A 13,330-nucleotide genomic window follows, 5' to 3' on the forward strand; every position below is an offset into this window, starting at 1 on the left:
TAACAAATAAAAAACTGAAAAGTGGGGCGTGCAATATTATTCGGCCCCTTTACTTTCAGTGCAGTGTAGCCCAGAGCAAAATATTGAAGCATTATACCCAATAATGTAACCCAGAGCAAAATATTAAAGCGTTATACCCAATAACAACAATAGAGGGCATGAGCGACATTTGAATGAAGTCAGAGACTCACAACTATGACGTCAGCGCATGCGCACTTCTTTTTGGAACGTTGGCTTTTCTAACTAAGGGGGAAAAGTTTTGTTCGCCCAGAAAGAAATGAGAAAAAGAGAAAAAAAAGCAAATTGACGAATGCATCAACTGTTGCTGTGTGGCGTCTGTTGCGTGAAGCGAATTCAGACGGTCACGTGGTGAAAATATTGAGCAGAAACCACTCGGTAAGATGTGGAAACAATTCGCTAATTCGCTAATGCTAAATTTGCATTCATGGCTAACTGCTAGCGCCTTATTCATGCAGGCCAAAAGCCTTGTGTGAGAAGAAGAGGACCAGGCGTCGTCAGTTAAGACTATTCGGTGAGATAATTTTATCAAAATATACTGCTGTTTGAAATGGTATAAACTATAGTTCCATTTGAAAGGAAAAGAAATGTAATTATTAATGTTGTTTAATGGAAATGTCATTTATTGCGTACAAAATGCTTTGTAAATGACTAGAAGTATATTCTTGAGTGTTTACACTCAGTAGTGTTTGAAAAAGTTGTACAACAAAAATGAAACTGAAACATTGAAACTGAAAAGATTGTAACCCAAGACCTGTGTTAAATACAGGTCAGGTTTTTTTTCTGATTGGAAAAAAAAGAAAGATCATCAGATTGGATTCAACGATGGCGAGCTAACCCAGAGTGATTTGAAGAACCAAGAACATCGAAAATTCTGGAATAACAGACGGACTGTCTATGTGGTAGGATTGTATCAGTCATCGGACTGATACATACATTTTTTTCTTCGAAAAGAGTGCACTCCAACGAACATTGAAAACTATTGCAATAGAAAAACTGAGACATTGAATTAGTTGCCACTACAACTAATATTGGACAAATTTTGACTGACAAAACAATTGACTGAGACTCAAGACTATTTTTTTCTATCTTTCTTGTTGTGCATTTTATAGTGTGTTATTTCTAATTCATTGTTGTTTAATTGTTAAAAAAATTGTTGTTAATATTGTTCATTAAAAAATATACAAAAAAAACATTCCGATTGCCTAAACCTGATGTTAGACGTGGTTATCGTAGCCAAACCAAATAAACCGAACCTAGATTGCAGCTCCTATCGGTGTACATACAGGAGGGTATAGATAGGGGCTACAGCAGCAAACTCACTCCAGAAGTTCAGTGAGGATCTCTGAATGATCCAATGTTGTCCTAAATGACCGATGATGATAAATAGAATCCAAATGTGTGTAATCAAGTCTCCGTATAAATGCACCTGCTCTGTGATAGTCTCAGGGTTCTGTTTAAAGTGCAGAGAGCATTATGAAAACCAAGGAACACACCAGGCAGGTCCGAGATACTGTTGTGGAGAAGTTTAAAGCCGGATTTGGATACAAAAAGATTTCCCAAGCTTTAAACATCTCAAGGAGCACTGTGCAAGCCATCATATTGAAATGGAAGGAGCATCAGACCATTGCAAATCTACCAAGAACCGGCCGTCCTTCCAAATTTTCTTCTCAAACAAGGAGAAAACTGATCAGAGATGCAGCCAAGAGGCCCATGATCACTCTGGATGAACTGCAGAGATCTACAGCTGAGGTGGGAGAGTCTGTCCATAGGACAACAATCAGTCGTACACTGCACAAATCTGGCCTTTATGGAAGAGTGGCAAGAAGAAAGCCATTTCTCAAAGACATCCATAAAAAGTCTCGTTTAAAGTTTGCCACAAGCCACCTGGGAGACACACCAAACATGTGGAAGAAGGTGCTCTGGTCAGATGAATCCAAAATTGAACTTTTTGGCCACAATGCAAAACGATATGTTTGGCGTAAAAGCAACACAGCTCATCACCCTGAACACACCATCCCCACTGTCAAACATGGTGGTGGCAGCATCATGGTTTGGGCCTGCTTTTCTTCAGCAGGGACAGGGAAGATGGTTAAAATTGACGGGAAGATGGATGCAGCCAAATACAGGAACATTCTGGAAGAAAACCTGTTGGTATCTGCACAAGACCTGAGACTGGGACGGAGATTTATCTTCCAACAGGACAATGATCCAAAACAAAAATCCAATCGAGAATCTGTGGAAAGAGCTGAAGACTGCTGTTCACAAACACTCTCCATCCAACCTCACTGAGCTCGAGCTGTTTTGCAAGGAAGAATGTGCAAGAATGTCAGTCTCTCGATGTGCAAAACTGATAGAAACATACCCCAAGCGACTTGCAGCTGTAATTGGATCAAAAGGTGGCGCTACAAAGTATTAACGCAAGGGGGCCGAATAATATTGCACGCCCCACTTTTCAGTTTTTTATTTGTTAAAAAAGTTTAAATTATCCAATAAATTTTGTTCCACTTCACGATTGTGTCCCACTTGTTGTTGATTCTTCACAAAAAAATTAAAATTTGATATCTTTATGTTTGAAGCCTGAAATGTGGCGAAAGGTTGCAAGGTTCAAGGGGGCCGAATACTTTTGCAAGGCACTGTATGCTGCCGTGTTTCCAGTGCAGTGGCGCCACCAGGGGGTGGCCAGGGGTGGCCACGGCCACCCCTATAAATTTGTTGGCCACCCCACTGGCCACCCCGCTTGCCAGTATATCGTTAGATTGTTGTAGCATCAGCTACGCATTTCATCCCAAATGAATGCATTTATTTTGTTTGTTAAATGTACACCTTATGCCTAATATATACATAACACAATAAAACAGAATTGTTGTGGAACTCTAAATGTTTACTGGACAGTTATGGACTATGTACATTAAATCATTAGTAACATCAAATATTGCACAATACACCAAAGTATATCAGTAGGCGTGTCTTTAAGTCTTTCTGATAGTTTTCCCCTGACCTTTTTACTGCAATAATATAATGAAAGCCTGGAATTATGGCTTTTAGTTTTGGTGTGCCACCCCAAGATTTTAAGTGGCCCCATCTGACCACCCCTATGAAAAATTTCTGGAGGCGCCACTGTTCCAGTGTATGACTCTAGTGACATACTGTAAGCATGTCATCTGATCAGCCCTTTCAATTTGAACCCGAGAGGAACATTAACGCGCATAAAAGCACTGTCGATATTTCACAAAACGAGCAGCAAAAGCAAAATGAACAGAAAACGCGGGATGATACGAAACGAGTAGGACAAAAACCGGTATTCTGCCAATAAGTTCTTTCAGCCTGTTTTGTTTAGATTAGGGCTGTCAAAATTATCGCGTTAACGCGCGGTAAGTGATTTTTTAAATTAATCACGTTAAAATATTTGACGCAAGTAACGCACATGCCCCGCTCAAACAGATTAAAATGACAGCACAGTGTCATGTGCACTTTTTACTTGTGTTTTTTTTTGGTTTTGTCGCCCTCTGCTGGCGCTTGGGTGCGACTGATTTTATGGGTTTCAGTTTCATCACCGTGAGAATTGTGTAATTTTTGACATCAACAATGGCGATCTACTAGTTTATTTTTTTCATTGAACATTTTACAAATTTAATTAAAATGAAAACATTAACAAGGGTTTTAAGATAAATTTCTATAACTTGTACTAACATTTATCTTTTAAGAACTACAAGTCTTTCTATCCATGGATCGCTTTAACAGAATGTTAATACCATCTTGTTGATTTATTATAATAAACAAATACAGTACTTATTTACAGTATGTTGAATGTATATATCAGTCTTGTGTCTTATCTTTCCATTCCAAAAATAATTTACAGAAAAATATGGCATATTTTATAGATGGTTTGAATTGCGATTAATTATGATTAATTAATTTTTAAGCTGTGATTAACTCGATTAAAAATTTTAATTGTTCGACAGCCCTAAATTAGATGCATACAGGCAGAAAATAATAAAGAAAATTAAGAAAATACTTAGATGTAGAAATATCAAATAAGGGTGGTTTAGATACACTACGTGACTAATGTGGTCAACAAATAAACAATCTGCTTAAAGCTACCACAAGAAAACACAATGCTGAAAAGTATGAGCGGAAAACACATGCAAAAATTATTTTGAGGCAATGAAAAGGTAATAAAAACACAATTAGTAAGTACTCGCCTCTTTTAACCGATCACATGTGTTGGCCGTCTCGCAGCGTAGAAAGGATTTGCAGAACGTCGGTAGTGTTCGTCGACTGACAGTGACAAACTAAGTCATCACCTCGAGCGTCCATTGCGTGCATAAAACGTGGCGCCCTCTGTAGGGCAAAACATGTACTAAATGTTATAGATTTTTAAATCAATGGCAATATTTTATGTGTTTCTAATAACATATTTTAGTCAAAGAGAACGATTGCTTATTAGAGTCTTTAAGTACAAGGTTTCCTTTAAAATTGTATAGGAACAAAAAACTTTTTTCTTTAATTAGTTAAAAAAATAAAATAATAATACTGGGGAAAATATTATAATTTCATATTTAAAGAAATATTGGGGTTATAAACATGATTATTATTATTTGAAGATTAACACATTGGCTACCATTGACCACGCTAGATGTCCAGTCCATATAAACTCAAAATGGATTGAACCTCGACTGGTGGTAAACTAATTGGTGGGAGGGTGCATATTGGCCAGAGAAAGAACACATTTCATTTTTTTACTTCATTAGCTGCTATTGACACTCTGTACTTGACGTTGAATTGAATGTTCTTTTGCTGCCAACCCTCCTTCTTCAAATGGATTGAACGTCTACTAGTAATTAACTAATCTCATTTCACAGCAGACAGATTGGACACCGCATGATTGGACGTCTATCGTCAATGGCAGTGACAGAGTTTCCAAAATATTTGGTTTAAGTTTTTAAATAAATACAATATTGAAAAATATATTTGCAAATAAGTGAGTTGGGTGTCCTTAATTGCAAATATGCAAGATATATATATATATATATATATTCCCATTGGCAGTGTATCAAATACTTGTTCTCCCCACTGTATATACTATATATATATATATATATATATATATATATATATATATATATATATATATATATATATATATGGCGGAAAACACTGAGGTGACTTGAAGTTCCGCTCTAAGACCCCCAATTAAATTTCAAAATTGTCCAATTTGAACATGTAATACATCATTGGAAAGCTTAAAATGTCAATTTTCTGGGGGGAGAAAAATTTTGAACAGGAGGGCATTTAAAAAAAATATATATACAGTATATTTATATATATAATATTTTCCAAAACAGCAAAACCCTAACTGGAGGTGAGAGCACACGAGAGCAGAATTAAAGACGCCATGATTTTAACAAGATATTATCGTGTACTTACCTTGTTTTGATCCAAAAACTCCATATAGCATGTATCATCGAGTGTCAAGACACAGATGTGAATGGCCACAGCTGGATTTTTTTTCAGGATTTTATGGGTGAAACATGGTAATATAACAAGGGTCTCGTGTCCGCCGCAAATACAGTGGTCAGCCATCGGTACGCAAAAGCGTATGGAAGCCGTTGAGGGCCAGCGCGTTTGTCTACGTCCAGTACGCATGCGCGCATGCGGACCACTTATGTGCACCCCTGTGTATATATATATATATATATATATATATATATGTATAAGAAAATATTCCACCATTTTTTTTTTTTACATTAGTTTTGGTTGAATTCCAAATTGTAGAGCTATGGTGGACGTTTTACTTACCGTAATTGACGTTATACTACATATGAAATAGATTGCAGCTGTTATTAGTATTGTTGAATGTTATAAAGGAAAAAAAAAATTAAAATTCTACGGATTCATTTAAAAACTTATGTTAGTGTTTTTCAGTGGCACTTTTTTAAAAAAAAAATTCTTTTCAATACAGATTTTTATAAACTGAAGAATTTTAATGTTTCACATGGGAATTTTCTGTCATATTTTATTTCTTGTAATTGAACATGGTTCCATGTTTTTTGTGTGTGTATGTTTGTGTTTCTCAACACCTGCCGTCAACGTATCTGACTTTATCCCGTCTTTCGGCAGAATGCAAACTTTCCCGGCCCGGCCCCCCGGCTACTATTGTGACCATCGATGAGGAGAGTCCCAACGGTACGTAAAGTTTCTTGAACGCTGCTTTTCACACAGGCTGGCGAGCCACACGTGCAGATAGTGTTACACAGCCTCATACAGTATGTGTACAACATGGCACACTTGATAGCACAGGTGTGTGCGTGTGTTTGTGTGCGTCCCCTGGAGGGATTAGCATTAACGGAGTTTAATGAGGGAGGTGGGTTGAATCAGGGAAGCTTGTTAAGGCTGTCAGTATGAAAGAAAATAAGTGTTTACGTTTGGAGTAGCGGGACAACACTTTTGGATATGCTCAAACCCATTTTTTATTTTCCGAAATGTTGAGGACTACCCAGCAAATGTTCAGATAAAGATAACCCAAGTAAACATAAAAGGCATTTTCGAATGTGGGTTTTGTTTATAAGCTCATTGGCTGCCTATGACGACGGAAGACCCCCAATCCATTTGAACAGAGATGCTTGCCTACTATTTCGTTGTTTTGTGCGTCAATTAATCTGAAGGGATTGTTGCCTAACCAATGTATCAATCCAGACCCTGTACGAGTAACTGGATTACCCTGAATTGGCAGTGTTGAACTTGAGCAATTGAGTGGAAACAAAATCAACAGGTCGCAAGCAAGTGGCGGCCTCACTCCCATTTACCCGCAAGACGGCATTAATCGACAATCACTCCAACGCAATTGAATCAAATGGTTTCTGCTATGAAAGTGAAACAAAAGTGAAAACAATCTTGGTGAGCAAATTCAATCCAAAGCATCCCGCCGCTGGGATTACAATAATTACTCTCAGGTGATTGTGTTTGCTTTCCTTTTTATAGCGGTATTAAAATCGGTGATTAGGAAAGGCCCGGACAAGGACGCAGCCGCCGCCGCTTCTCTCAAGACCAGATGAAAGACATTTAGAGGAATAATTGCTTTGGCCAATAACGCCGCCTTGGCCTGTTTTACATTCCATTACGACGAGGACGAACGGTGGGTCGTATCATCGTGTTCGCCGATGAAAATAAAGGGATGCCGAAGGGAGTCCTCGCTCAGGTAAATGAGTACTTTATGAGCGGGGGATTAGCGCAAAGCCCACGCACGCAGGCAGGCAGGCAGGCAGGTAGGTAAGTTGCATCAGCAGGGTTTATTCTGTGGGATCATCTCAACAACAAGCAACGTACAGTACAAACTCCACAGCTATGCAATCGTAAGATTATATTGCGATTTTCCATGCAAACACATGTGACTTTGCACTGCGAACTGAGCCCAAAGGTTTTAATCTTATCATAAAGTTCATCCCAGTTTTCCAAACACGTTTCATGTCATTTCCTTACCTCCGTGAAGTTGGCCCCCCATCAGACGAGAATTTATATTGTGCTGTTATCGTTTTTAAGATATTTTGATTCTTTTATACGTCAATCTGAGGTCAGCCAGCCCCCCATTTTGATTTTCATTGGAATTTGGACGCCATTGCTGTCAATGGCAGCCGAGGAAACAATTTAAAGAGCAGCTGAAGAGCTTTTCGGATTTCGGTGTAATTATACGGATATAAACTTTGGACAAGTTTGTCAAAACAACCATGTCATTTTTAACGCGTAACTGCAAGGATAATTTGGATTTTTTTAGGTTTTGTGCACTCCGTTAATAGTCCCTTCCCAATCCCGGAACTGTGAGCTAAATTCTTGAATGCAAAAGAAGACTATTCACAGCGAGCATAGCAGCAGCAACGATATCATTGATATTTCCACTGAAGTAACCATTCAGAATCGCTCTTTCGTGACGCTAAGGATGGCAAAGGCGCCCAGGAAAGATTATCTACAATTAATCTCTACATGTTTGAACCTGAGGCTTCAGATGATGACGATTTACTCGGCACATCAGATGTTTGTGATGACGCTGGTTGGGAGCTCGACACTTCACGAAAGAAAGAGTGGTAGGCATATCGTGATTTCTCACTGAACTAGGCATGTGCCGGTATGAGATTTCGACGGTATGATAACTTTAAGCAAAAATACTGCGGTTTCAGTGTATCATGGTATTGCAGTTATAGCTCTAAAATCTGTTATTTTGAGGGGAAAAAAACTTTTTTCCATTGAACATTGTGATATATCGTGATACTTTGTATCCCAAAAGGTTATCGATATGCTCCTGCCAAGAATCAAGATATCGTTTTAAAAAGGTGTCAATTTAAAAAAAATGGGGGGGGGGGGGGGGGGGAAGGAGCCAGCAAGTTATCAAAATTTTCCACCCAGAGGTTGCGCTAGACTTTTTCGTTGTCTATCATTTTGACTGACAGTGTCATAAAAATCCGGTCATAATCTATTTTTACCCGTCACTTACATTTTTAAAATGATAATAATGACATATTCAATAGTATTTAGTTTTCATTCATTTTTAATTAATATTCTGTCCGAACAAGCTTAACAAGAGGCAAACAGACAGCGGAGTGCACCAATCAGCGACGGGCAGACGTGCCGTTAGCAAAGCGACGAGGGCAGGACGAGGGACTTGCGCGCGGAAGTAAACATACGAGGAGAACGGAGTTTATTCAACATGGCTAGCGCGAGACAGACTGTTGTCAATGTCTCGTGTCAATGTGTTTTAGCTCATTTAAAACTGAATTTACCGCGGATTGGAACATATTCTCGGCTCTCCCGTTCGCCATCCGTGTTGTTGTAGAGACGACTTTCGGCGCGCAAGAGTGACGTTGCTCGTGAAGAACACGTCACGCAAATAAACAAATCTGAATTGTCGATTGATTTTGTACCGACTCGAGAGGCTGTGCCCCAGACTTTTCTCTCAGAGTTTAAAAAATACAGGGAGAACAGTCTGGCCGTGCCAGGCAAACACTCAGTTGCCTTGACATTTTTCCGAGTGAGGCCAACGACGTCATGCATCAAGAGAGACAATAGCTAATTAATATGCTCACTCGCCACCCTTTGGTCTGGGGTGTGAATTGCAACCTGTCAAAATGACGGATGGACTTCAGTTTTTTCCGTCACCGTTTTAAAAAACCGGTCAACGACGGAAAATATTCGGTTAACGCGACCCCTGCTTCCACCATAATACAACCCCTAGCAAAAAGTATGCAATCACCTGTCTCGGATGAGCATTCACTCAGACATTTTATCATGTAGAACAAACTCAGATAAAAACCTTGAAAATATAATGAATTAGTTCAAAAGTGCAACTCTTTAGCATTTGGAAACAATAAACTAAATGAATAGAAAGCATTGTGGTGGTCAGTAAATGTTACTTTTATAGAGCAAGTGCAGGGAAATATATATGGAATCACTCCATTCTGAGGAAAAAATATGGAATCATGAGAAACAAGGAAATAACAATCAAAACACATCTCTCGTATTTATTAGAACCACTTCTAGCTTTTATGACAGCTTGCAGTTTTTGAGGCATGGACTTGATGAGTGACAAACAGTATTCTTTATCAATTTGGTGCCAACCCTCTTTGATCGCAGCTGCCAGATCTTCCTTGCAGGTCGGAGCCTTGCTGTGGACCTTTTTTTTTTTTTTTTCTTTTTTCTTAAATTTAAATTTCCACCACAGGTTTTCAATAGGGTTGAGATCTGGTCTATTTGCAGGCCATGACATTGCTGGATGAGTCTTTCTCCAAGGAATGCTTCAACAGTTTTAGCTCTGTGGCATGATGCATTGTCATCTTGGAAAATGACAAACATATTTTCAATTAAAGGGATAAAAAAGCTGTCTAAAATTTCAATGTAAACTTGTGCATTTATCGAAAATTTAACCACAGCCATCTTCCCAGTGCCTTTGTCTGATATGCAGCCCCATATCATCAAGGACTGAGGGAATTTTGATGTCTTCTTCAGGCAATCATCTTGTAATCATCTGTAAATCTCACTGGAACTGCGCCAAATAAAAATTCCAGCATCATCACCTCGTCAAGAGTCAAGAATCTGCATTGGACAAGGTTTCAAGAGTCAAAAATCTGCATCGGACAAGGTGATAATGTTGGAACTTTTGTTTGGTGCTATTCCAGTGAGACTTTAAATGGCCCAGAATGACCTAATTGCCTGGCATTGACTGCCACTGACAGCCATAGACGTTCAAACGGATTGGACGTCTACTAGTCATAAACTAATTCCACTTCACACTAGAAGTTTGTTTTTCTGTCAATTAGTTGTTTGTAGAATATCCTAGAATGATTTCCTAACCAATGTATTGATAATCAATGTATCGCCATATCGTCAGATCGTTATCGTGAGCTTTGTATCGCAAATCGAATTGTATCGTGAGGTACCAAGAGGTTCCCTCTCCTATTGCCATAGCAGTCCAAGTTATGATGCAGTATTGTGAGAATGTTCACCTTTTACTGGTTATGTAAGTTTGGAGCGGTGAGGTGAGAGGCAACTAGTTAGCCGTCTTGTCATGCTAACTAGCCACATTATCTGCCTCGTTAACAGGGTTGCGTTTTATTATTTGTTTTACCATCGCTTGACACACTTAACACGCTTAACTCTCGTAGCTGTTGGGAAACGTTCGTGACAGCGTTTACTAAGGGTGTAACGGTAAATGTATTTGTATTGAGCCGTTTCGGTACGTGATGCTCGGTTCGGAACGGAGGCATACCGAACGAGTTTCTGACGTAATATAACCCTTACTTTTCGAGGCTGTGTGTCGATCTGCTTACAGTTTCTTTGTGTAGATTATATTTACTCCTTCTTCTCTACTATAATGAGGACCAACGCGGTAGGACAGTATAACCCAGAACATCAACGGCGCAACAATGTGGCCGCCGCGAGAACGCAGTGAAACGCGGGCCATAAAGTCAATCAGCCAATGCACACCAGTCGCAGTGCGGCCGCGTGTTAGACGTGTCCCAGAAGCGGCTCAACACGACGCACGCGAAAAGAACGGCAAAGTTTATTATTTGACGCGAGACGCGACGCTCCTGCGTCACTACTACTACCAGCAGCTAGGATCAGGCAGACCGGAAGTCACTCGTGTAAAACTACGGTGGATCCGGTCGATTTTCAAACGCAATGCAATCGTAACCTACTTTTTGAGTCCATCACATCCTTCAAGCCCTTCAAGAAATAACACTATAGCCGTTAGAACAGTAGGAATGTTGGTGAAGTAGTATGTAGGAGGAAATACTACCGTATTGGCCCGTAAAAAGATGTTTTTTGCATTGAAATAAGATTGAAAAAGAGGGGGTCGTCTTATATTTGCGGTCTAGACATTATACCCATTCACAATGCTATATGACGCCAGATATCATTGAAGCGATGTTCTGTTATGACAGATCTCAGATACTCTCCCCATTCACGACGCTAGATGGCGCCAGATATCATTGAAGCGATGTTCTGTCATGACAGATCTCAGCTACTAGTTTAACCAGTTTGCATTATTTTATTGCAATGTTTTATTGCTATGTTTTTCCTTATTCAGATTTCTTTCAAGTGACTTCACTTTGATGGTTAATGCAGTTATTGCAATTTTGTTGTTTTATCACAATAGATTGGTTTATTTACAATTCAAAAACCAGAAGCCATTCATTTACGAATGTGATTGGACTTCAGTTTACATATTTAAATGTTCAGATATTAAAAGATTTGAATGAGGCAAAATAACATGCTTTTTCTCTCAAATATATTGTTATAATCATTTGTTTCAGATTTACTGCAATTATTTTCTGTATAAAAAAATTATTTGGTGTTCAAAAAGTCTTTTTTCAAACTTGAGTCTTGAAAAAGAGGGGGTTCTCCTATAATCAGGGCCGTCTTATATTTGGGCCAATACGGTAATTGATTTATTTTGTATTTTCAATTGTTCAATTTCAACTAAAAAGTGAAACAATTAATAGCAGATTTTTAGATTTTTCATTGATTTTTTATTTTGAAAAGAAAAATAAACAAAAAAACAAAATACATTGTTTTCTATTAATTTCTTTTGAATTTGTATTTGTTATGAATTTATATTTCAGTATTTACATTTAAAAAATGGGAAAATCAGTGTAAGTGCAAAAGTCTCCACTACAAATGGCGAAACCAAAATGCCAATTTGAATTGGGAAAACCCCCCTTCAATAAAATATAGAGTTGAGTATTTTCCAAAATTTTAATTGATTTTTGTGAAAATGGCGCGACTAAGATTTTCAAAAATTGAATTAACTCAGGATTACTTTAGCTTCCAATATGTTGAAACCGTTCAAGTTCAAAGTGGATTGGTCATCTATCGCCGTCAACAGCAACCAATTATTTTTAATGAATGATTTTTGACACGTATCCCCCCTAAAATATATAATTAAAACCACCTACAAAAAGTTTTTAGCTGTCTAAGGGTGGTTAGGATGATTAAAATGCATGGGTATGTTTTATTTTACAATATGTCTATAAACACTTCCAGTAAAGGATTATTTTCAGGGTGATGAAGCAACCATTTTTTTGTCTACATAGTAATTAAATGTCACAAAGCGTTGTTGCTTAATGACTTTTTCACCCCTACTTAGTAGCATTACAAATTATGCAAAGCTATACTCAACTATTCTGTGCGTCTGTTTGATTGACAGCTGTGGAATTGAAGAAAATATCTACTCGTGTCTTTCAGAGTTGCTACAAGGTCGTTTTTTATCATGAAGCCAGAAAATACAAGAACATATGCCACTTCAAGGGAAAAAAATAACCATCTTAACCACTTCTTGCATGAACTATAATTTATATTTTTCCCCATTGATGGGACGGGGGTATCCAACTTGCGACCCAGGGGCTAATTACGGCTCACTGGACAATTTTGTGGCCCACATTTGACATCAAATTGTTGCAGTGTGCTGCGTTTAGACCGGCCACGTTCTTTTCCTCATTGCGCCATTGGGTCTTATACAGGGTAACAGGTGGCCTAATTGCAAGTCTTACTACCTTGTAATATTACGAGATAAGTCATAATGTTACAAGAATGAAGTCATACATTGTAATATACAGTACGTAAGGTCTGTAGCAGTACTTTTGGTGAGAAAAAAAGGAGTAAAAATGTAATTATTAACAATTAAAGTTCATATAGTTATTTATATGTGTACTTGTATTTTTTTATTTTTTGAAACTGATGGCTGATGACTATGCCCCCCCTTACTCCTCCTCCCTACACAAACGCACATACACAACCTCGACAGAAATGCATGCCGCCTCCT

General features: G+C 38.3%; 1 protein-coding gene across 9 annotated transcripts in view; it reads left to right on the top strand.

Annotated features, from left to right (window-relative positions):
* The window catches only part of LOC130923355 (protocadherin-15), a 490,939-nt gene that overhangs the window by 194,487 nt on the left and 283,122 nt on the right, over window positions 1-13,330 (top strand). For all 9 annotated transcript variants that reach the window (XM_057849017.1, XM_057849014.1, XM_057849016.1 and 6 more), the window contains one exon: window positions 6,142-6,207. In XM_057849017.1, the coding sequence (XP_057705000.1) occupies window positions 6,142-6,207 (66 nt within the window). The remainder of the gene's footprint in view (window positions 1-6,141; window positions 6,208-13,330) is intronic.

The sequence above is a fragment of the Corythoichthys intestinalis genome, chromosome 10 (genome assembly GCF_030265065.1).
Source record: "Corythoichthys intestinalis isolate RoL2023-P3 chromosome 10, ASM3026506v1, whole genome shotgun sequence".
Classification (NCBI taxonomy): Eukaryota; Metazoa; Chordata; class Actinopteri; order Syngnathiformes; family Syngnathidae; genus Corythoichthys; species Corythoichthys intestinalis.